The 26,676-nt window shown below is 36.8% G+C and overlaps 1 protein-coding gene across 2 annotated transcripts in view; it reads right to left on the bottom strand.

The window, feature by feature from the left end:
* Positions 1–17,168: 17,168 nt before the first annotated feature.
* The window catches only part of LOC149161537 (uncharacterized), a 95,959-nt gene continuing 86,451 nt past the window's right edge, over positions 17,169–26,676 (bottom strand). Inside the window, exons 7-9 of one of the 2 annotated variants that reach the window (XM_089437004.1) lie at positions 18,607–18,683; positions 18,368–18,476; positions 17,169–17,727 (exon numbers count right to left, since the gene is read on the bottom strand). In XM_089437004.1, the coding sequence (XP_089293130.1) occupies positions 17,672–17,727; positions 18,368–18,476; positions 18,607–18,683 (242 nt within the window). In that variant the 3' untranslated portion in view covers positions 17,169–17,671. Of the gene's footprint in view, positions 17,728–18,090; positions 18,477–18,606; positions 18,684–26,676 lie in introns of those variants that run through there. The other variant, XM_089437005.1, reaches the window with a different exon arrangement.

The following is a 26,676-nucleotide window of genomic DNA, read 5'->3' as shown; positions in this document are numbered from 1 at the left end:
CAGAAAGCTCATTCATGACCATGTTCTTGAAGTGCAATATTGTTCAACAGATGATCAGGTTGCAGACATCTTCACAAAGGCTCTCACAGAGGCGAAGTTCACTAAACTTCGATATATGCTTGGAGTTCAGGAAGTTGTCACTAAGGGGGGATAGGCTCTAGTGCCTCCTTCCTTCTCCTATTGTGTCATATTTGTAAATCCTTCAATCCTATCCCAAGTTGTTCTTAAGGGGGGATGTTAGGATATTTCGACACATAGGAAATAGTTAAGTTCAACTTGGTCTAGTATAGAGTTAGGTAAAGTGTGTTTCTTTACCGTTGTACATTTTGTAACTTACAATCCGACGGTCACGATATGTAGTGATCCGACGGTTCACTCTCTCCTCGGTATTACCGACACTTGATCCGTGGCTTGACACCCGATTGGTCCATGAGTTCTATTTAACGCGCATGGAGGGTCATTGTTCGGGGAATCCGTGCATGAGAGAAGCTTATGTAAATTTTCATTCTTTGATTAATAAATTGCCTATAGTAGCCACGTTGGCGCAGGCCGTGGACTGTTTCCCTCTTTGAGGGTTTTAACCACGTCAAAAATACTGGTGTATTGATCTGTGATCTGGTTGTGAGCGGTGTCCTTTTGGTGTTCTTTCTGAGGAACTTACCCTGTAAATTTCTACATTGCCTATGTCCTTTAAGGTCTCCTCGTTCCAGTATTCCAGGAGAAGAGAGTACATACGAATCCATACTGGAGCCCAATTGAAATCTTCTTTGTCTGGATTGAACCTTTCTATCCAGTCACGAAGGTACAAGCCTAAAGAGTTGAAGAAGTACGGGCCTCCCTCGAAGATGCGAGTCTTGTCCTCCAGGCAGTTGAAAGTAGCAGTGAAGAAGCCTTTGGGACCAAGCTGTGGGGTAACTTGTCCCTTAGGCTTCCATTTGGAGGCGATACATCCTTGCAAGGCCTTTTCAGTTGGCCAGAATCCAAGGAACTTGCCTATGAGTGCATGATCCTTCATATATTGGATTTGGTTGTTTATTCGGTGACTGGGGAGCTCTATTTTGATTCTTTCTGCAGACTTGGGGATGCATGTTGCAGAAGACGCCTTTGGCTGTGACGTCGAGGCATTTTGGTCAATGCCTTTGTCTTTGGCGACCGCAGATCCTGCAGCAAAGTCACCAGCGTTGTCGATGGCAGGATCGATGTCATGGGCAGTCAGAGGGGTGGAGCCGGGATTGATCTATTTGTCTGCGCTTGCGGAAATGTCAGAAGAGGGACCGCTGGGGGGAGGGGGGGCCAAGCCCACCCCTCTGGGCGGCGGATTCATGGTGAGGAAATCAGCGGAAGTGCAATATCAGGATAGGCGTGAGCATAGAGGAGAAGGGCAACAGGGTTACGCCAGAACCCTAGCAGGAGCATCGCTCGGCCACCATCGCCAGTCCTGCAGTCTTGTTCTGTTTCCTATATCCCTGTATATAATCATATTTATTAATATAAGGATATTTGAAATACAATATCATATATATTATTATTTTTATCTTCTTCAATTTTACTTTTGTTAATTTTTTCTTTTTTTGTTGTTATTTTATGTTGTTTTTTATTAATTTATTTATTTATTTACGCTTAAAATATATATATAGGCATAGTCTCACATATAGAAAAAATAATCTTTTTCACCGGAATTCACTAAAATCCGACAATACAATTTCAAGATTTTTTGTTGTTTAAAATACATTTTTGAATGCATAAATGGATTCAACACCCTAAAAAACCCCTAGGGCACTCGAATTATGTAGATTAAACAATTTAAACTCAAGCTTTTAAAAATCTCTGTCGGATTTTGATTAAAATTAACTAGAAAAATGGTCGTGAAAAATGTCATTTCATCTATAAATTAGACTACGTATATATATATATATATATAATTTCTAGGCATTCTTTAACTATTTTTTTTAATGATATTTATTTTCTTTTTATTTTTTCTTGTATATTTTAATAATCTTTCAAGTTTGTTGCAACGTTCTTTTTTATTATTATCTTATTTATTTTCCGGACTATTAGGAGTTTATCGTTGCATCTCTACTATAATTATTCGGTCTATGGATCATACTATCTATCTTTGTCATAATTGTTATAGGCCATTTTGTCACATCTGGTCAATAGGCCTTCAAACTGGATCATTCACATCCTTTGAACACTTTGTCATCCTCCCTACACAAATCCCTAAGTATGATTCTCTCATATCCCTGAGTTTCTGTCTGAAACTGCCTCATTTCAATCATTTTTAGGACCAACACACCATGGCCCCTCATTGGTTAGCGTTGACTATCAGGTTGTCATACTCTGGGTCTGCGTTGATCACCAACAAGTTGCTCAGTCTTGGAGGTGCATTGATTCTAGAAATTCGAGAAAACAAAAAAGAATCCCAAGCTTCCAGGGTTTGTTGTAACTATTTACCTTGGATAAAAGTCTTGAATCTTATCATATCCTACATTGTATTTTTCATCCCTTATCCCTTGAGTTCATCATCCCATCAAGAGTGGAGTTCAATCTTAGATTGGTAAAAGGATAAGAATTCATGAACTACCACCCTCATCTATATATTTACATTCATCCATAAGAAAATGGTTGGCTTTTGGAGATTGATTCTACCCTTATGTTGTTTTTGTGAGAGAGATTATTCCATGCATTAGGGTGATTAGAGGTGCACTTTGTGGCAAAGAAAGTACAAGTCAACTTGCAGGAGCTCTTCTACAAGATTAACACCTATTTTTTGTTGTAACTCACTCTAATTATATTAATGCAAAGAGTTCTTTGTTTTCCTATATATGATGTTATTATTTCATGTATTTCAATTCCATGTTGATCTATTGAATAAAGTGATTAGATGATGTTACATAGATCCCCTAGATCATTGGCTCATGTTGTCCGATTGTGCAGGTTCTAATTATAGCGATCGGAGCTAGGGTTGGAGCATACAAGCCAACGAAGGAGTGAAGCATAAGACAGATCCCAGGTAGGCTTCATCATGTTGTCTATTTACTTTAGGGAAAACATCAACTTCCAGGCATAGGGAAGATACTTATGCCTACAATCGTAGAATTCGTATAACAAATTGGCGACTCCATTGGGGAACGGTGTATTCCCTTGGTGCTTTCTTTGTCCATTATGCTTGTCTTACCTCTTATTCAGACCTTTACTGTCTCATTCAATGAAGAGCACACCTAAGAAGACCCTTCACTAATTTTCAATTGCAATGTTTGTGTTGAAATCTCCATCCCTTGACTAATGTACCCTTTGGTCTAGAGACATAACGTTGCACCCCAATTGAGCCTTTTATGTGTCTGGGTTGCAAAGCACTGATGCCTCATTCGCACTTGCGTTGGCGCCTGTTCATGCACAAATTTGCTTTTGTCTTGATTTTCTCTCTAATTAGCGTTCTTCCAGCTGCTCTTCCTTGATTCTTTGAGTGTCTTGTGGTCTCTCTATAGCCTCCATTTGTTTTGTTTTCGATTTTTAGTGCATTTGGTAAGAATTTGTTTAGATTTTCTTTTTTTCTTATCATTAGGTCATTTGCTAACTGGTTTGTTTGATTATTGAATGCTTAGATGAATTGATGTTTTAGTCATTGTTTTGAAAAGTTTGTTTGAATCAGTGATTAAACTTTGCACTTTAGTTTTCATCATTTTCGAAAATTAAGTGGTTTGAAAAGAAAAATCTTGCATTGGCATTTAGGGTTTTGTTTGTGCATCAACATTGGAACAGTTGCGCTAAAAGGGAATTGTAATTTGCACATTGTATGTTGTGTATTGTTTGCTAAATACTCTGTCTCTTCTCTTCCTTAAATAGATTTACATTAAATAAGAAATATTTCATTTCCTCATGCTAGTTTCCATTTTAGAATATTCAGGTGAAATTCGCGGTGAGCCCCAAAACTGACACTTAATTGAAGATAAACAATAAAATTTACTGAATCAACATAATGATCATATGTAACATTAACGCAAACACTTAAAAGTCTAGGCTAGAGACGTGCTCTGTCGTCGTTAAACATAGGATCTATCGTTGTTTGCCAGGGTTGTATCCCGGGGGTGAAATCTCGTTCCACGTACATAAGTATATTGGACCATTCTCCACGTACCTTCAGGTGTATCGAATGGCGCTCCACGCATGATAAGTATATGGAAACGCACTCATCGAACAGTTACACATTAGATAACACTACTATAGACTGCACTTCCACATACCATCAAGACTATTTTGGAAGTTCACCATAAGTTGTTATCCTCACCATAGGTAACTGAGTCGGTCACCTCATATACCGTGATACACCGAACACAACATTCGAAAATATTGCTTGCACATACGTTAAGTCCTTGGTTCTCCAAGGTGTATATTGCAGTTCACGGTTGCTTGGTAAACCCTTTTTCCTAGTTACCCCTCTTTGTTTTTGTTTTTGTCTTTAATTTCTAAAATCAATTAATTGACCGTGAAACAACATCCTCCTCGTGGAACAACTCCTTCGTAGATATTAAGTTGAGACTAATGGCAACAGTTACTGATTCTACTAATCAAGAAGACCCCTCTGATGGGAATCCTAGTTCTTTTCATTCTTTTGGAAATATTGGCGCTCCTTATATGGAAACATTGTCCCTTCCCGGATTTACCATTGGTTTGTCAGTTTGGTTGTTTTCGACCACTATGGTTATGAATGTCCAAACGGCTCCTCAAATAGATTCTCCTCCACTTGAACAATATCAACCTTAAATTGATCCTAAAGTTGACCATTTTCCTTCTTCGCTTGCTTGGTCTTCTTCCTCTTCTTCCTCTTCATCTGGTGAAAGCCTCCAAGTTAGTCACCAGGTGGATAAGCAGAAGAAGCAACAAAATAAGCAAGGGGGGAAACCATTTCTACCAATGCGATTTGTACGGAGAAACCTTCCAATCAGCCCCGCAAAGTTAAATTCCCCTGCAAGTTATGTAAGGGTGATCACCTTCTTAGAGATTGTCTCGGTATGCCCAAGATATCAGAAGTGCAGTCTACAGGCTCACATCAGCGTTTGTCAACTTCTGGAGATCATGTTGGTGACAAACCATCGACTAATGATAATAAGTTCCATAGGAAAAATGGTAAAGTCAAGTTTCCATGTAGGTTATGTGAAGGGAATCATCCCATTCACCTTTGTCCTTATATAGATGAAGCCTAAAAAGTGTTGAAAACCTTACATCTTCTCAACCTTGTCTTTTTGTTGGATATCGAAAGCTTTCTCTCAATCCTCCACTAGTTGATGAAGTGATTGATCAGAATCTAAATCTAATCAATCCCACGCTCTCTGAAAATGGATCCCATGAGTCCATTCCCGCCCAACCATTGGTTCAGAAAATGGTAGACCTGATTCCACCTTCACCCGATCATACTTTTTTTGTAGAGATTGAGGATCATACTGCTCAGGTTCTTCTTGTTTCTTCTTATTCTACCGGACCAAGGGGCATTTCTCCCATTCTTATGAAATCCCCTCCAAGGAAACAGGTCATTGTCTTTGATTGGAGTCGATTGACAAAACCTCGTTTCCCTTCTTACATGCCTTGTAATATCATGGTAAAAGCTTATGATAAGAACATCCATCACATTGTTATAGATGAGGGAGTTTATGTTATTATTCTATCCTCCATTGCTTGGAAAGCTTCGGGTTCCCCACCGCTTGTGTTCGTCGCTACGAATCTGTTATGGTTACCATGGGCCCTTTGGACTTCAATTTTCTCATGGGGCAAGACTATGTTTATACTATGAATGTTGTTGTGTCCAAACTCTTTCGAGTGATATGTTTCCCACATGATAGAAGGATTGTGACTATTGATCAGCATCCATTTGTTGGTCCTAATTTGACTACCAATCATCCTACTTCCCTAAGCATTATGAATATGAAAGTGGTATCTTCCCTACCACGAGTTAATTATGTGGAAACCTATCCCATTCACATACCTACTGATGAAGATGAGACTTTCATTGTCCGCTCAACTTCTTTCGACCTAGATCTAGTAGGTGATATGGTGAATCATTTACTAGGGGCATTGGAACTTGATCTTTCCATTGGATCCTTTGATATGTATCCCTTCCAAATCGTTGTTATTCCATCTGATGAGAACCTCTTGGAATCCATGGTCTCTTGGAGGCCATGGTTTGATTTTGGAGCAGTGTTCCTCGTCTTGTGTCAAGCTCCTTAAAAAATGAATCAAAGTTCTTCAGAGTAGAGTTCATTTTCTTGTGTCAAGCTCGTTAAAAAATGAAACAAGGTGCCATGAGTATAGTTCATTTTACTGTGTCAAGCTCGTTAAAAAATCAAACGGATCCCCTTCCAATTTGAGTCTTTTATTAGATCTCGTAAATTCCTAGTCGAGTCTTTCACTTGATCTCGTAAATGAGATTTCATTCCATCCACCTATTAGTAACCAATCGTCTACTAAGGTGAATGATATGAAGCTTTGGGGGCATATACCTCGAATTGAGTCATTATGTTGGGGGCATGCAAACTTATTTCAAGCATGGTTTGTCTCTGTGTCAAGCTTGTGTAAAAATTAAATCATTATGATCATATCCCTTGTGATTGTCATTTTTATCAGCCTTTTTCTGCAAGATGAGCCTTGGTTTTCTCATTCCATATCCACCATCTACTTAGTTGATCGTATGCTTTCACTTGGTTGTTTTACCCTTTCCTAAGGAACCGTTGCGATGAGTGGTCTTATTAGCTTGCCTCTTGACCTCTATGTGTTTTGAGTATTTCCATCATGACCGGAACCAGTTGTTACCCTTTATACCACTCGTTCCTCCAGGAGGATTTCTCTTTCAACTCTATTCAGACTTCCTATATATGAAAAGATTGGCAAGCACTTGTCTTTTCAAACTCGTTAAAGTAAATGAAAAGACGTCTACTCAATATAAGTTTAACTCTTTTCCCGATTGAGATAAACTATCTACGAAAAAAGAATACCTTAGTCAAACATGGCTAAGAGATTCTTTTGGGTTTTATTTTCTGCCTTTTCGGACCTAAGGGACTATCTACGAAAAGGAACCTTTGGAGTTTTCTTTTTGTCTCTTTTTCAAACTCTCTAAACATGAAAAAGATGTTGAGTTATACATTCGTTGGACTCGTAAAAACATTAAACAGCGATGGACTCGTCATTCATGACGGGACCGAACCACTCCTCTAGGTTCGTCAAATATTCTCAAAGGGATTCATATGAAGGATGAATTTACAAATTAAGCATATGTTATCCTCCTCAAGCTTGTTAAAAAAAAGAGGTATTGACCAGTATGGTTAGGGAAACTGGGAAAACATGGTACTTTATTTTATTAATGTCAGTGAGTCATTCTTGAACACGACACTCTTCCACTTCATCTTCGTGGTTTTTGTGTTGGGAAATTTGCTTGTCTTTTGATTTATCATGCCGTTTCAAAGCCTTTGTTTTGGTTTTGGGTCAACACTGCTAACTCCATTCAGTGTTGTTGTTGTGTTCAAGAAAATTCATTCAGTCAATATCTGCTACAATACTCTTAAGCCTTCACTCCATTGTTGTCTTTCCTGATCCAGATCATTATGTCTCAAATCATGATACTCGTTTCGTGTTGTTGATGGGGGATACATCAAGGCCCTCTTGCAACGGGTCACTTCCTGTCGACATCAGCTCATTATCCAGGAAGTTGACTTAGAAACACTCCTTGGTATCTTAGTGCTTGCATACATCAATGGCAAGTTTCCTCGCTCTCGGCGACACGTTTACATCATTGGTCTTCGACTGAAAGATTGTGTGGTGTTCGACATTAACTCATTTATTCACACCATGTGGATTGTCTTGCATTACCTTGAGAGCCATTAACATCATTGGTGGTGTCTCTCGTGTCTGTTAAATGCTTACATGATCGGTCGGTAATCAGATGGTGTCTTCCATGTTGGACCTCAGCTCATTGATTCACATGGTTAGACTCGTACATTGGTTAGTCATGTGAATGAGATAGAAGACCTCGGATCTAGTTTCATCCATCCGGGTTGTGATTTCAAGATTAATACAAAATCACATTGTATGATTGTTATGATCGTACAGAGGGCCATCCAGTCATGGGTCCACCATCAGTCATCTGTGGATGTGTATTTTCATCATTGTACATGTAATATTAGTTTATGTGTTGAGTATGGGTATGCCTCCCTCAGCAAAGATGTCATGATGTAAATGTATTGTAACAGAAGATGATCTCGTCAATTACTCTTGATCTTGACTTGTCACAAGGTAAAGCACTTCAGTCATCAGTTGTCATTTCTGACTTTGCGCTTTAGGGGGCAATCTGTTATAGGCCATTTTGTCACATCTGGTCAATAAGCCTTCAAACAAGATCATTCACATCCTTTGAACACTTTGTCATCCTCCCTACACAAAGCCCCAAGTATGCTTCTCTCATAACCCTGAGTTTTTGCCTGAAACTGCCTTATTTCAGTGATTTTTAGGACCAACACACCCTGGCCCCTCATTGGTCAGCGTTGACTACCAGGTTGTCCTACTCTAGGCCTGCATTGATCACTAGGAAGTTGCTCAGTCTTGGTGGTGCGTTGATTCTAAAAGTTCGGGAAAATAAAAAATAATCTTGAAACTTCCTCTTCTGGAAGCTTCTGAGATTTGTTGTAACTATTTACCTTGAATAAAAGTCTTGAATCCTATCATATCTTACCTTGAAGTTTTCATCTCTTATCCCTTGAGTTCATCATCTCATCAAGAGTGGATCTCAAACCTAGATTAGTAAAAGGATAAGAATTCATTAACTACCTCCCTCATCTATATATTTACAGCGATCCAAAGGCAAGTGATTGGCTATTGGAGATTGATTCTACCCTTATTTTGTTGTTGTGAGAGACATTATCCATGCATTAGGTTGACTAGAGGTGCACTTTGTGGCAAGGAAAGGACAAGTTAACTTGGAGGAGATCTACAAAATCAACACCTATTTTTGGTTGTAACTCACTATATTTCTATTAATGCAAAGAGTTATTTGTTATCCTATATATCATGTTATGATTTCATGTATTTTAATACCATGTTGATCTATTGAATAAAGTGATTAGAAAATGCTACATAGATCTTGTAGATCGTTGGCTCGTGTTGTTTGATTGTGCAGGTTCTAATTATAGCGATCGGAGCTAGGATTGGAGCATACGAGCCAAGGAAACAGCGAAGCATATGACGGATTCCATGTAGGTTTTATCCCGTTATCTATTTACTTTAAAGAAAGCATCAACTCCTTTGTTTTTCTATTGTTCTAGGTCTGTCCACCATGCCTAGGGAAGATAATTTTGTCTGCAGTCATAGATTTTGTATAACACTAATGATGAACCACAATAAGTGGTTCGAAACGCAATGACCTTAAAACAACAATGTGATTTATCCAGAAAAGAATTTGCTTAAATCATGAATCACATAAGCCTCCATTCTGAGACATTAAAATATCTTAATTAACGTAGTGACCCACCCTTCCCTTTCCCTCTCCTAGTTTCGCTAGTATTCTCCAAATAATCAAGTGGTGACTTCAAGCCCGCCCAATATTCCTTGCTCAGTGATTCTTGTGTTTATAGTATGGTGCCTCACTCTAATTATCACCTACATAAACATTTTCTACACAACTAATCTAAATATGTCTTCTTCAACATGTAACAATAATTAAAGTACATATTTCTTCAGTAAAGAGAAACAAACATGGATCTAAAAAATAAGTTCGGGAAATCCCCAAGAAATGGAACCAATTCATAAATGGTGGTTTGTTGATAGTTTACTATAACCATGGCCCCGTAGTGGTGTATTGTTGGCATTACTAATAGTAACCAGCAAGAAGTGATTTATGTCTAATAAATTTAAAATCTCAACTAGAATATTTTATTTTAAATCATTGGATGTGAAATTTCATAAAGTAATTCATGGATGTCACTCACATTATAATTCTAACATTTGCCAATGATATTTTACAAATTAATTTTAAATTTACATTTCTAAGATCTTAGTTCTACATTTCATTAATTTTCATTGTAATCTTTCGATATTTGATATAAATATGTAGATATATAAGCAACACCAATAACTTAAAAGGATCGAGGCATGATGTGGTTGGTTTGACCCAAATAGGCATAATGTTCCAAAAACCAAACAAAAAAATGAGGCCATAGGATCCATTCCCATATTCCTATGAGATCATTGGTTAGTATTTCAATTGGCAAATAATATCATCCCTCCGCCTAGGAAACCATGGAAGAAGACAAATTCACTAAACATTAACAAAGAAGAAGACAAATTCACTAAATATTAACCAAGGACCAGCTTCCTCGCTTGAAATGCTTTATACATGGGATAGCGAATAGACCTTATCACAGATCAATTAAATAAATAATAGTAATAATTAATAAGCATTCTAAACTTGCACCCACACAGACTGGCTAGCTTTTATTCAAAAACCTAAAATTAGTTAACAGGGAATGCCTCACACACAGTCACCAGCCTAAAGGAATTAAAAAAAACTATAATGTAAAGGATATTGATGTTAAGAAGAGGAACGACGCATAGATGATCTGATACTGACAGAGTTAATCGAGCAGGGATTCCTAGAGTGAACGTTTCAATGACAACAAAAAAATAGAAGCAAAGAATCATTGAAGGACCCTGAACGAGTAGCTCCACAGCGTTTAGTATTGTAAGATATACTTCTTGATTATGCCCTTCAGATATCTTTGAGACATGTTAATCTGTATCTTGGTATCAAAAATAATATTTATTTATTTATTTATCTAATTATATCCACGTTCTTTTTTAAATTTTCCATACTACTATCTTATTGTTAAAAAAGCTTTATTACGAAGGATATTGATGTTGAAGAAGAGGAACCAAGCATAGATGATCTGATACTAACTGAATTAATCGAGCAGGGATTCCTACATGTTGAGATTGTAGGAGTTATTAACATTCAAACATACACAACAAGAAATGCATAAAAACTGACTAATTTAATCACACATTAACATAAGGTGATTTTACGTGGTAAAACCTTGACAGGGTATCAAAGAAACCTCCACGAGGCAAGGGATTGGAAATCTATCTATTAATCAAAGATGATTCTCCGTGATACAAGCTTCTCGGGCCATCCTAATTAATACGGGCAATTCGTTACATAACTTCTCGTTATGAATCTCGTGACAAAACTAACTGACAGTAATTTACAAATTTTACCCATAAATACACTTTGTTATCATATTTCAACAAACTCCACATTGACAACAATTTTCCTAATCCCTTGCCCATGTCCATTCATCATCTCTTATGAAATCCAAGAGAAGCCAAACACCATCACAGCTTCTCTAATGTAACTTACTTCGTGAATATGTCTTCACAATTCTCCTGTGTATGGACCTTCTTGAGAGCTACTTTTTTGCCATTGATCACGTCTCAGAAAATGATACCTTACATCAATGTGTTTGGTCTTGCTCTAATAAGTTGTATTTGTAGCCAAATGAATAGCACTCTGATTGTCACAGAATACATTCACTTTCTCTTGCGTCCTTCCAATCTCATCAAGTAGACCCTTTAACCAGAGTTCTTCTTTACTGGCATTTGAAGCAGCGATATACTCTACTTCGGTAGTGGACAACGCAATTGCTTCTTGAAGCTTTGACATCCAACTAATTGCTCCACCTGCAAGAGTAAAGACATAACTTGTAGTAGATCTCATTTTGTCCAAATCACCTGCATAATCAGCGTCCACATATTCGCACACTGATCCTTCGCTACCTTAAAGATGATGCAATGGTCACTTGTGTCTCTTAAATACTGAAGCACCCATTTCACTACTTGTCAATGTTCCTCACCTGGATTTGCCATGAACCTGCTGACAACACCAACTGCATGTGAAATGTAAGTGTTGTAGATACCATCGCATACATTAAGTTGCCTACATCATTTGCATATGGTACACGAGACATATACTCTTTTTCTTCATCAGTTCTAGGACTCAAAACCGAAGAAAGCTTAAAATGGGAAGCTAATGGAACATTAACAGGTTTCACACTGCTCATACCAAACTTTTCAAGTACTCTTTCACTACTTGCCAATGTTCTTCACCTGGATTTGCCATGAACCAACTGACAACACCAACTGCGTGTGAAATGTCAAGTGTTGTAGATACCATCGCATACATTAAGTTGCCTACATCATTTGCATATGGTACACAAGACATATACTCTTTTTCTTCATCAGTTCTAGGACTCGAAACCGAAGAAAGCTTAAAATGGGAAGTTAATGGAACATTAACAGGTTTCACACTGCTCATACCGAACTTTTCAAGTACTATTTCTACATACTTCTGTTGTGATAACCAAAGCTTTCCATTTTTTATGTCTCTATGTATCTCCATGCCCAAGATATGTTTTGCCACTCCAAAGATCCTTCATATCAAGCGTCCTAGAGAGTCGATCATTTAACATGTTGATCTCTTCCATGCTTTTGCTTGCAATAAGAATATCGTCAACATACAAAACTAAGATAATGAATATTCCACTGAAACTCTTGAAGTATACACAATGATCATACTCACTTCTAATAAAGCTTTGGCTCACCATGAAGGAGTCAAACTTCTTGTACCATTCCCTGGGAGATTGCCTCAAGCCATACAATGATTTCCTAAGCTTGCAAACTAATCTTTTGTTGTGACCTCGTACAAAATCTTCTGGTTGTTCCATATATATCTCTTCATCCAAATTATCTTGTAGAAAAGTTGTTTTAACTGTTCTAACTCAAGATCAAGTAATGCAGTTAGTGCCAACACAGTACAAATAGAAACAAGTTTTACAACTAGTGAAAAAATCTAATGAAAGTCAATACCTTCAACCTAAGAATACCCTTTTGCTACCAGCCTCATCTTATGCCTTTTGATACTTCCATCAACTTTCTGTTTCAATTTGAAGACCCATTTGCATCCAACAACACTTCTCCCTTCAAGAACTTCTACAAGATTCTAGGTATTGTTCTTGGCTAAGGAATCCATTTCTTCTTCCATAGCCTTTTTTTCCATTTTCCGTTATCTATATCATCCACTGCTTCCTGGTAACAAGAAAGTTCCCCATCTTCAGTAATCAATGCAAAAGATGTAGCTGAATCTTCATACCTTTTGGGTGTTCTTCTTTCCCTTGTAAACCTTTTTAGAGTGACTGGTTGTTCAACTGGTTCTAAAACTTTAACAATCTCCTTTGCATCTTCTTCACCTTTTCCTCCAGAAGTCTCTCCTTTCGACTTTCTGAAAAAAGTGTCTAGCCTCCAACTGAATTTGTTGATTTAGTAATCCATATTCCTGCTCAATTTTTTCAGCCTCTGATTTTAAAAGAGAAGATTCATCAAATGTTACATCTCTACTAATGACTATCTTCCGTGAAGATCCCATAACCTGTATCATTTCACCGCATAGTCATACCCAACAAAGACATAACATTTTGACTTTGGATCTAATTTTGAACGCTAAATTTTAGAAATAGGAGCATAGGCATCACAACAAAAAATCCTTAAATGTGAATAATCACAAGATTGGCCTGACCAAACTTCTTCAAGAATTTTACAATTAATTGCAACTGAAGGTGATCTGTTAACTAAATAACAAGCAGTAGATATTGCTTCTGCCCACAACTCCTTTTGAAGGTTAACATTGTTGATCATGCTTCTAGCTATTCCCATAAGAGTCTAATTCATGCGTTCAGCGATACCATTTTACTGAGGACCAGTATAAACCGTAGTTTTATGTCTAACAATTCCTTCATCCTTATAGTATTGTTCAAATTCTAGAGAAGTAAATTCACCACCATTGTCAGTGCTTAAACATTTAATTGATTTGCCTGTTTACATTTCCACCATTGCTTTAAATTATTTAAAAGCATTAAATACATCAACTTTCTTTTTCAACATAAAGACCCAAACTTTCCGGGAGAAATCATCAATTAATGTTAAAATTTATAAAGCACCTCCATAAGATACAATAAGAGATGGTCCCCACATATCATAACGAATATAGTCCAAAATTTCTTACTATTATGACTTCTTGTTTTAACCCTCAATTTACATTGTTTTCCATGCACACAATGTTTACAAAAATCCAACTTCAAGGATTTCAAATCAGGAAGCAATTTGTGGTTCATTAATATCTAAAGACCTTTCTCACTCATGTGACCCAATCGTTGATGCCATAGGCAAGTAACTTCTTCTTCTTTCTCTGACACAGTTGTTGCCTCACTGACCTGAGTACTTCCTTTGAGTCTGTAAAGATATCCGACCTTTTCTACCTTCATAACAACTTGGATGCTTTTGAGACTTTCAACACTCCATTCTGACTTGTAAACTTATAACCATCAGAGTCTAACACTCCCAAAGAAATCATTTTTTTCCTTAATTCAGGTACATGTCTAACATCAGTTGATGTTCTAACTGTATTATCATACATTTTAATTTTGATATTTCCCATCCCAACAATCTGACAGGATACATTATTACCCATAAACACAACGCTATTGTTTACAGCTTCATATGAAATGAACCAATTTATGTGTCGACTCGTGTGATGAGAAGCACCAGAATCTAACAACCAATTTTCAACATTTTGAGAGACATTACATACAGGTAAGGTTTCATCTACCATACATAATTCTTCAGCAGATAAAACTTCATCAATCATACCTGAATCAACTTGATTTGCTTCCTTCTTTGGGTTTTCAGATTCTTCCTATTTCCAACAGTCTTTCTTGAGGTGTCCAATTTTATTGCAATACTAGCATTTTGCCTTAAACTTCTTACCCTTTGATTTTGGTCTAGAAGAACCCTTTGCTTTCTCCCCTCTTTCCTTTGACCGTCCTCTAGCTATCATGGCTTCTAATGCAAATGTTTCAATACTGGATTTCCTTTGTACTTCTTCAAATAACAGAGCTCCCACAACTGATTCAATTTCAAATAATCAACAATGCTCAAATGGATTGAACTTATGAAGTGGTCCCATGACTCGTGCAGAAAACACAAGAAGGTCATAGCTTTGTCTTCTTCCTGAATTTTAACTTCCATATTTGATAATTGGCAAATAAATGTATTAAAAACATTTAAATGTTCTGCAACTTTTGTACCCTCCATCTGAAGACTGTACAATTGTCTTTTCAAATAAATTCTGCTGGTTAACGATTTTGTCATATACAATTTTTCCAGTTTTCCCCATAAACCTGCAGTTGTACTCTCTTCAACGATGTTGAAGAGAACTTCCTCTATCAGGGATAATCCGATGGTACTAAGAGCTCAAGTATCCAAGTCCTCCCAATTCGCATATGTCATGCTAGCAAGTTGTTTCTCCACCTCGTCTAATGCTTTGTTCAACCCTTGTTGCACAAGCAAATCCCTAACTTTCAATTTCCATAAAGCAAAGTCGCTTTTGTCGATGAACTTCTCCACCTCGAACTTTGCATTCGTCATTTTAGCCATTTCTTTCCTACAAATCCTTCCTCCTAGGGTTTCCTTCTTTCAACTAGAGTTTTGAAAAAAAAAACCTTTGATTTTTCCCTTTTTTAATTTCAAAATCATGTTTCTTTAAATTAATGAAACCCTACTCTTTCACATTAATTTAACAATTTTCTGAAAAATTTCCACTGATTTTTGAGCCCCAAAAAAAACTAGAAAAATTTGCTTTCAAAAAAATGTTTTACTGTAAAAAATTACCCGGAATTTACAGTACAACTTGCGCTCTTCAATAGTGGTTTGTAGAAACCCCATTCTAGGACTTCCTTTCTTGATGGCCTTTCCAACGACGGCTCTCCTGCAACCGGTGGCCTCTTCTACTAGCGAAGTAATGCGCAGCAGCTCTTTCTCTGGCAGAAGCAGCAGAATACCTGTTTCTCAAAAAACGACTCTATATCTCATTTTTCCTACACGCTTAACCATCAAGCGACTTTTTTTCCTTCATGCTCCAGCAATCGAACTGCACCTTTCTCTCCTGCGGAAGGCAGCAACAATCAAACTACACCTTTCTCTCCAGCGAAAGGCAGCAGCAATCAAACTGCACCTTTCTCTCTGGCGGTAGGGTCCTTTTCCAACAACGGCAGAGTCTTTTTCCAATGGCAGGGGCACCCTTTTTCTCCTCTCCTTTCAAAATCATAGCGGAGCTCTTTACTTGACGGCAACAGAGGCTCACGAAAAAAAAAAAAAAACTACCCTCACAAGGGCGGACTTCTTTCAAGCTTTGGTACCAATTGTTGGGATTGCATAAGTTATTCAATATTCAAACATACACGGCAAAAAATGCATAAACACTTACTATTTAATCACACATTAACACAAGGTAATTTTACGTGGTAAAACCTTGACAGGGTATCAAGGAAACCTCCATGGGGCAAGGGATTGGAAATATATTAATCAAAAAGATTCTCCATGATACAAGCCTCTCGGGTCATCCCAATTAATATGGGCAGTTCGTTACATAACTCCTTTTCGTTATGAATAACATTACAAAACTAACTCACAATAATTTATAAATTTTACCCATAATTACCTTTGTTGTCATATTTCAACACTACAGTGAATGCTTCAGTGACAACAAAAAAAAAAAGAAGCAAAGAATCATTCAAAGACCATGAATGAGCAGCTCCATTGGTTTTGGTATTGTAAGATACATTTCTCAGTTGTGCCCTTCAGATATCTTTTGGACATATAAATCTGTATCTTATCAAAAAATAATATTAATTAATTAATTAAATGTATCCACATTCTTTTGAACGTTTTTCTCGTACTATCTTATTGTTCACTGCATCTCAAATCATAAACATTCAGTCTTGTTTGTTTTGAATATATATATATATATATCACATTCTTTTGAGAGTTTTCACAATACTCTCTTATTGTTTACTGCATCTCAAATCATAAACATTCAATCTTGTCCTTGAAAATCTTTGTTTTCTTCAGCTGTTTCCAGTAAAACCTATACCACGAAGAAAAACCAAGCACTAAACCAAAATCCCAAGCAATAATTCTGGGAACTGGAAACAAAATTAACGGGAAAACATAAATAGGATCGGACACACTACATATGAACACTATTCCATATCACATATGCACAGTATCATTGGTAGACCTGGTAAGAATGCAATTAACGTAACCAAGGATCAAACATGTAATATTTTAAAATAAACGTCCATAAAACAACCGGGCTAAAACAAAGACAAACCCCGAAATAAGGTAGGTGAATGCGTTAGGTGAACTAATCGACAAGAGCTCAACACTCTACACGCGTCTACTCTCAAGCAATCCCTCATGGATAATGAAAAGTGTAGTGAGACTCTTGTCTTCTATATGCTGCCTTACAAATGAATGAAATCAAATTCGTTGTTGGTTATGAGTTTACCTTGTAACCATGGATCATACTCCAACTGTAACGTTAATGTCAAAAATCGTCTAGACTGGTCGACTAATTACATAATTATATCTCTAGTTCAATAACTGTATTTTCCTCATTCATAACTGAGATATCAACTTCCACCAAATCACAGAATGCTGATGTACAATACGCTGTCGCATGAGAAAGCAACCACATGTATTCATACACCAACACAACCACAACGAACCAGCCAAACTCTTTTCTTTACAGCTGAACTACAGGAAAAATTCCTGTACTGGCAAACAACATGTCTCTAATACCTGAAACGAGCATTTGTATAATTAAAGGTTTGGAGTCTGGACTACACGTAAAATAACAGTCACCATACAACAACCCAAAAGAATGCCATGTCACCACCCCTGATAAGGGTAATGACTCCCCTTCTAGCAAGTTAACCCTTTCTATCTCGACATACTTGTAAGCGTAGAAGGCTACATTAACCATCATGTCAGTGATAGTATTTTGGCCTTCATGCTCTATAATAAAAAGGGCGGGCTGGACAAAGGCTAGTTATATCATTTTCTTTCAAAAAAAATGGTTTTGACCACCAAAAATACAAACAGCTTGCCTAGCAGCAACAAATTTATTTTACAAAGACAATGTACCTAGATATTTTGAGTTGGTAGATAAAATACTCATCATTTTCATTAAAGTTATCAATGCCTCCGTATCCAACCTCAAAATTTTAATGATTTCAGCTCACTAACAATTTAGCACGTGTCACCTATATTACAAGCCAATATCTCTAGTAACACTAGAATGAGAAAACTATTCTCAGAAGTTCTCCCATTCATAAGCCAATATTTTATGCCATAAGGAACTTGAGGTATTACATTAAAATAATACCGTGAACCAAAAAACTTGTAAAAGAATTTGATGCTTAATGCATGCACTACGAACCATCTGAAGGATTTGCCACACCATGATCTCTGTAAATCTCAAACTCATCAGGACTCCACCGGCATACAAGGTTGAGGTGGAATGTAGCCATTTGAACACCCATTAAATGCTGCAGCAGAAACAAGTTATTGTATACTTGTAATAATAGTGAACACCGACCAAGTAGGCATTATATTAAATTTGAAATATACTAAAGACCACCTATACAAGGAATGTGCTATCAAAGTATGACCACGTACTAGTATGCGAGATGCTTCGGGTGATATTGGCTCTCCTTCTCGGCAAACTACATGATCTGCTACTAATTCTATCACACCTGCAAATGACATTAGAAACAAAAGAAACACTTTGTCAACAAGTCAGCATCAATTGTCTTAAGAGTTTGATTTCGATTGCAGTATCTAAGTGAAAGTGTTAAGAGTTATCAATCAAATAATCGTCTGAAGCCAACAAATAAACAGATGGATCAATCACTTCAGCATATACAAAAACTCTAAGAATTTGATTAGGTCCCCACCAAATCCACTTCAAATGCACATGACAATAGTTATCATGAAAACCTGATCTGTTTTTGAGTATGGGACCCTCTTTTCTGCTTTTTTTATTACCTTATAAAGACATTGAGACATGGGGACGCAGCAAGTCAAAAACTTCAATGTTTTCAACGATTTTCATGGATGAAGTACCCTGAAGTGAAATTAAAATTTGTATTGTTGTCCACTAAATACCAAAATAAGTCAAGGTGACTGGTGATTACAACCAACGATAATATCCAAGCAAAAGAGAGAGGTGTACAATAAAAAAACCTAAAATCAAATCAAATGAAAAATAACTACACGAGTTACATGAAATGAAATGACATAAAGGTAGACATATAAGTAGGTTATCCCAAGGAAAATCATAGAAAGTGATGGAGATACACTGAACTAAGATGCAACTGCCACAAAGGAGTTAGCCTTCCTCATCATCTGAGTCGATGGTGCAGATATCAACACCATGTAACCTACAGAATAATGGCATCAAAAAAGTAGCCCAGGATAACAGGTACCTTGAAACTTTGAAAGTAACCCTTGGCAACATCAACACACTCCTAATGGTGGTTAAGGCAGACAATGAAGAAGTAGAAACACTAATAACATATCAGATCAAAGAACTCCAAGCGGAAGGAATGAAACTATTAAAGGATCTTTGGAGAGGTGTCCCCCAGTGGCAGCACTCCAAAGCAATGTTATCAGAACTGAATCGGTGATCGAACCAAAAAACCTTGTGGACCAGGAACCAGACCGGAACCGGTAAAAAATCGGTTTACCAAAAACACATAAAATATTCATATTTTAAAGAAAAATGTATATATTCATGTGCATCCATATGAACCCAAACCATTTATACACAAATATGCAAAAATTCTCATTTACATAGCATTTGAGGGTGCACATAACCAAAATAGCATCGAGTTCAGTCCATCTCTGAACCAAAAATACATCAACAAATAGGCTCTAGATGGCCTCTAGCAACCAAAAAAATTGTGCTACAACAAATGCCTACATATCATCAAAATCATTGCCTATATTGGGGTCTTCGTCATCAATATAACCATTTAGGCATTAAAATAAGATAGAAAATACGTAGCATGTCATGTCAAGATTTTGTTTAAGTGATGGGTACAACAATTTTAGTAGAGTCATGATAAAGGAGTTTGACAACCAATGCCACTAACATCAAAGTACATAGAGGGCTTGGTGCCCTTTATTAAATACTAGTTCCATATCCTCGTACATGAAAAAATCCAATGGAAATGTTGCAATCCCCCAAACCTGAAATCTGGAAAAACTGTTAGGACTGCTGGATTTTAAGTGAAATCTAAAATTCTACTTTCTCCATATGAAATCCAACGAGGTTGGAACCACTCTCAAACATCTTGAGCCATTTCATGGTAATGTTAAAAATTTAAGTATAAGGATTTTTAGTATTTACTTTAAGAATTTAACATTACCATGAATTCCATAGCAATAATAGGGCCATAGGCTTTATTATTAGGCTGAGGGCCATAGGTTTGAATATTAGGCTAGCCTAGGGGAGAATTAGAACTGGGCCAACGAACTGAAAAAATAAAAATTAAAATTAAAAAACATTTTTTGCACTGACATGCATAGGTACAAACTGCATGGAAGCGGTTGGTTCAGTGAAATAGGCCAGTTCGGTGCCGAACCAGCCTATTCCGGTTCGGAGCGGTTTTGTGCCAAAAACGGTCAACCAGTCAGTTCCACCAGTTCCAGTCCGGTTCTGATAACACTACTCCCAAGTGGCTCTAATCTTCCTAGGAGCCATTGGTGTGGCATGCTCTAGTGTGTTGATGGTGCTGGGCAAGGAGCAATGTTGGACAATAAAGTGTTGTCCAATTAAATGGTTGGCAAGGCACTCTTCACATCCATTACTCTGTTGCCATGGCTAGAACTCATCTAATGGTGCTCATTTTTGGTGTAGGAGCAAAGGCGTCCTCATAGTCGATGTCCTTTTGCTAAGAGAACCCTTTTGCAGCCAACCATGACTTGTACTTATCGAGTGTGAAATTTGCCTTGCGCTTGACCCTATATACCCATTTGCGACCATTGGGTTTGTTGCTTGGTGGAAAACTAAGTTGCACGAAATGTTGAAACATCTAGAAGTTTCTAAAATGGGTATGGTTGGAAACGCGACCCCTGGAAAATGGAAATGTCAAGCGAAACATCATATATATATATATATATATATAAGTTAATAATGCATTGTCTTGCAAGAAAAAAAAAAAGAATGACACATAAATGCAATTTTAGAAGAAAAACCTATTCTAAATTAACCCTCATAGATCATTACATGATTCAAAATCCAAAATTATCTTCTATATATGAGGCTAAACATCTAAGATTCGAAAACCAACCGTTATACATGAGGTTTTACATCCAAAATCAGCCTTTATACGTGGCTATATGTGCTGAAAATGAAATAAAACATGAGCTAATGACAAGTACAATTGCATATCTTATAATCCTCATCCTCATTAGCAAAAATAGAACAAGGTGCTTTTTTAGCATAACTAGAGTATGGACTGATTAAAGATAAATTAGTTTTTGCAGTGATTAGAGACAACTTAGTGGTAGATTGAATCTTTTTTTGGCCATATAAGGGCCCCACACCCTTATTGGGCTCTTCAATGAGCTCCCAGAAGCAAAAAAAATCATGGAAATAGAGCAAATTTGGGCTAAAACACCACCGACACAATTCGACAACATTTTGGTGGTGTTTCCAAATCAAGAAACACCATCCAGGTGTTTGTATTCATAAACGTTTCAGTCGTGTTTCAGCAACGTTTCGATGCTTCGGGTACCAATATGGCACAAAGCGCCAGGTTCCTAGACATTTCATGCAACATAGGTGGAAGATATGTGAGATTCCAAGTCTAATTTTACATTAAATTCCCATGTTTAGTTGACATGGCCTTCTCCAATTCAATTGTCCTTGTTGTCTCCTTGAACACCTATGGCCCATGACTCTCTTAATATTAGCCATCAAAGCAAAGTTAGCCATGTTCTTCTTGCTCTTGCCTCTCAATGATCATCCCTCGACCATTTTACCTATATGAACATTTTCAATGGTATTGTGCCACCACTTTGGCCTCCTCTTGGGATCCTCTTCACCCAAATCAGTGTTGTCACCATGACTTGGGCTATACTTGTACTTGTGTCATCCGAATATTGATTCAGGCGGTCTTCAGAGCCTAGAAACATTACTAATCATGCTCAAAAACCTTGTCCCTTTCAACTAGAGCTACTTGACACTAGATCCCTGAATCCTTAGCCACATTGGAACTCCGTTGCTTAATCAACTACAAAATATATGTTGAAGCTCAACTAGTTAGTGTCTACATCAACCAACATATGCTTGATGACTTTCATTGTACTCTATGATCATCAATTTCATTCACTTTGGGTCTAACTTGGTTCCTTTTTCTTCTAGAATCCATGCATAAGCAATAGAACCAAAGACCTTAAGATCACTAACTTTGGGCTTCCTCCAAAACAATTCTTCCTCTAGAGTCTTGTGTTGCACTACCATAAGCATTTCCTCGACCCAAAACCTATTTGCAACAGGCCTATTCTCCATTATGATGTGGGTTGTAGGGTCTAGTGAGTCGTCTTTAATCCCATGTTTAGCAAGTTATCAAATTATTTGGAATATAATTCTTGTTGAAGAAATGTAACTAGTGTCAGTCTTCATAATTGTACATGAGTCATGATGTAATATATTTGTCAAAAGAAATTTATTATCATTAATTTGACTTATTCAAGCATGGGTTTCATGCTTGGGCCAATAGTCATAGGTCAAGCCTCCATTGTAGGCTTCTAGGATTTTTCTAATGAGTCAAAAAGCCAAAATTTGATGGAAAAACCCTACTTGGAAACATGATAGAAAAGAATATTTAAGTGTCGCCTCTCCTCCATCAAGTCTGCCTTTGTCACCTTGCAAGTCAACCTTAAATCAATCTTTTGCTCATGTCGGCTCATTTACAGGCAGCAACAAGTATAAATAGCCATGTGTACTCGGCCCAGTTGAAGGAACAGACAGATCAGTCCGAAAATCACAGAAGCATAGCAAAGTTTTAGAGGTCTGAAATATTTACAGACTGAGGTATAAAGCGAAGGGACCAAGCTCCTATACAGAAAGCCGAAGTTCTTGCAGGAATATGAATCTTTATTGTTGCACGAAGTTGAAGTCTTCATAAATACAGGAAGTCAAAGTCTCTAAAATTGCAGGATGTCAAGAAGGATAAAATTTTGAAGATCTCGGCCCAGTTGAAGCCAGTTGAAGGAACAGACAGATCAGTCCGAAAATCACAGAAGCATAGCAAAGTTTTAGAGGTCTGAAATATTTACAGACTGAGGTATAAAGCAAAGGGACCAAGCTCCTATACAGAAAGCCAAAGTTCTTGCAGGAATATGAATCTTTATTGTTGCAGGAAGTCGAAGTCTTCATAAATACAGGAAGTCAAAGTCTCTAAAATTGCAGGATGTCAAGAAGGATAAAATTTTGAAGATCTGTTGTGAAAGAAGAATACATCAAAGGTTGACTTGATGGATGGAGAGAAGTTTAGGTTAAGGTCTTGGTTGTCTCACTGTCATATGAATCCACTGAAGGAAGAGTTATTGACTGGGTTTTTCCCTACCTAGGGGTTTTGCCCTGGCTGTGTGCCTACTGCCTACATCTTGTGTCCCCTTTTCGTTCATTGCTTGGCATTTATCTTGTTGAAAGAAAAATATAAATAAGAATTCTCACAAGTAAATGTCAAAGATCTACGAGAAATATAATGCCCTAGATTTCTCAACATGGCATCGGAGCTAGGACTTTTATCTCAGGGCAGAAAGGGGATCATTCTTAATTTCATATCAAGAAAAGGAAGACATCTACCCAAGACCGAACCTCTAAAAGCAAGGAAGACAATTTTCTGGGCTCTCTCATTAGCCCTAGTCACTATGATAAAACCACAAACCTACAAGGAATGAACTAATATTTTTATTGAAACGTTCGGCCACCTCAGAAAAAATTTAACGCATATATTAGGTGATTAACGGTCCATTTTGAAGAATAATATTACAGGTCTGCATTTTTGAGAAAAGGTCATTACAAGTCTAAGGGTAATATAGGGTCTCGGTCCTTCAACAGGACTATAACTTTGAATAAAGAACTATACGATCTGCAGTTTAAGCAAAGGGCATCATTCCAAATATCATAGTGCAGATCCATTCAAATTACTGTCTATACAAAAGCTCTTACGGTCTACACAATCCTCGGTCCTAAAAGCACACAATTTGGAAGGCATTATCAATCTTCGTCTTGTGGTAGCTACACATGCAGTCAGAACCTTGTTACAAGACCAGCGAAGAGGTAAAGGATCAAACAAGTGAGGTTGGACTTCAACAACTACAGGAAGAGTGAGGCCTTACCTTGTTGCAATCTGTTGTTGATTAAGTCTTCTATCAGTCTAGTCCTTGGTTGATGACAAAATTTGGTGGACAAGTAAAAGAACATAAGGACAATACACAAGGCTCAAACTCACTTCAGGTGGAAGAAGGCCCAAGGGTATATAACTTGAATTCATCATCACCCCTTGAAGGCATTCTTACAACAAGACAGATCGTACATTTTTTGAAGGAAGAGCAGACATCCTTGTTACATCATCAACTCCTATGTATTGAGAATTTGAAGATACAGTGAGTATGCATAAATACACAATCGAAGAAGACAGTAAGCCAACCTATGAAGCCTCTCCAAAACAATAAAAGAATCTCGATACTAAAGGAAGAAGTCTTCAAACAGTAAATATGTTATGCACCAGCTCGTGGAAGAATCCTTGAAGATTTCATCAAGATCAAGTAATCATTGTTTTATTCTTTTGATCCATAAATCTAACATTATGTCTACAGTTTGCAATAGGAGCAATAAGCTCAATGGAGTATCAAATATAGGTATGTATTTCTTAAGGTATGTACAAAACTGCTCATTTAAGTTTGATATCTTAACTTGGATTTATTATGATTAAAGGATTACTAATTGATCTCCATTGAACAAAAGATTTAGGATTTTTAAATAGTCCAAGATATATATCAATCGTTGAAATAATAGGAATCCTAATCACCATGCTAGTATACTCGTATATTATACTTGACAAGAAATGTTGCAGATACATATAATGAGCTTTTACAAAAGGAAGTCCCTCTCACAAAAGATAAGTATTCTATTTTGATCTCTTTATTATTGTTGAGAATTTTCCTTGAAAGAAAAGTTTGCAGGTATAAATATTAAGAGGGAGCTTGCAACTAGAGTTACAATTCAAAAGGGAGAAAGAAGCTTTAAGAAGAAACCCTACAAGGTTTGTAAAAGAAGCAAGGTATGTAAAAAGTTTTCTTCATTGAAAGTATGACCATTTTAAATTTCTTGGCTTGATATTACTAAACTCTCTCATGTCTAGGTTTTTGAATCATAAGGATTCTTGTTAAGGTAATTAATCTCTTGATTAAATCTACCATATTATCTACTTTGTTTATAAAACCCCAATCTAAGAGTATGTCGATGAAACCCTAGTTTACCTAGGGTTTGTATAATGAAATTTTATCCTTGTTTGAGATATGCTAGAAATGATGTTGAATCCCTAATCCTCTAGGGTTATTAGTAAAAGGTCCAATAAAGAAAAATTCATTCTTATAAGATTTAAGGTTTTGGTACTATTATGACAGAATCCTAGTATTTGTTATAAATCGAAACCTTAGATCATTAAGACTATGATAAGTTAGGGTTTGCTGCTAATAAGTCAAAATCCTAGTCTCTTAGGGTTTGGTAATTTAGAGTTTATAAGCAAAACCCTTATAAAAGGAGATCCTAGGAATGAAACCCTAGGAATGTATGCTTCCGCTCAATCAAAACCCTAACTTAATCTAGATTGTTATGTATCTATCTTTGATGTAGTAGTATTTGTTTCTAGGGTTTACCTAAGTATTGATAAAAGTTTCAATTATGAAACTCTAGATATACATATGCCAAAACGATAAATTGATTATCATCGTATCTAGGGTTTATAACAAAAAACCTAGTAAAGTCTATCTTGAAATTATATTATTTGAGGCTTGTTAATAGAAGTCTAGGGTTTATGATAAAACCCTAGCAATTTGTTAACGCGCAAAAAGATGTAACCCTTGCTATCTAGGTTTAGGTATCTAATGTCTAAAGTTTGAATGTCTTGATTTTCATATAATGCTTTGTATATTTGCTTTTGGTTGTACTTGCTAATAAAGTTTTGTAGGTACATGATCTTCAAGATGATGAAGATGTTTTATATCAAGATAACCTTGATACCATAAGAATGAATGAAGCCTTGGAAAAATGATGTTTCTCTAATGATATGAAGTTGTTGATTTCCCTAAATTGAGAGGGAGCCTAGATAAAAGAAAAGAGTATAACTCCCTAAGGTAAGAGGGAGGGCATATTATGAAAATAAATTCCTTGAAGTAAGAATGAAGTCAATCGAAAAACACTCGTTAAGCTGCAAACAAAAGACTTGAGGAAATCTAAAGATGTCGTCGGTGCTGCTGAAGAAATAAAAGAAGAAGAAAAGCTTCTGACAAGTTGTATATGGATAACTTGTTGATAGTAACATCAGAAGACCCCGAAGGTTTGTGTTTACTTATATTTGAAAGTTTATTATTGATTGGGGCTGTGTTTGTTCAGGTAAATCTCTCAATAAAAAAGGTTGAACATTTTGGAAGCATGCTTGGACAAAT

Source organism: Pinus tabuliformis, chromosome 5_2 (assembly GCF_031772625.1).
Source record: "Pinus tabuliformis cultivar Carrire ecotype Pingquan chromosome 5_2, CPIR1, whole genome shotgun sequence".
In the NCBI taxonomy this organism is placed as follows: domain Eukaryota; kingdom Viridiplantae; phylum Streptophyta; class Pinopsida; order Pinales; family Pinaceae; genus Pinus; species Pinus tabuliformis.
This window is presented reverse-complemented; position numbering and strand designations above follow the sequence as displayed.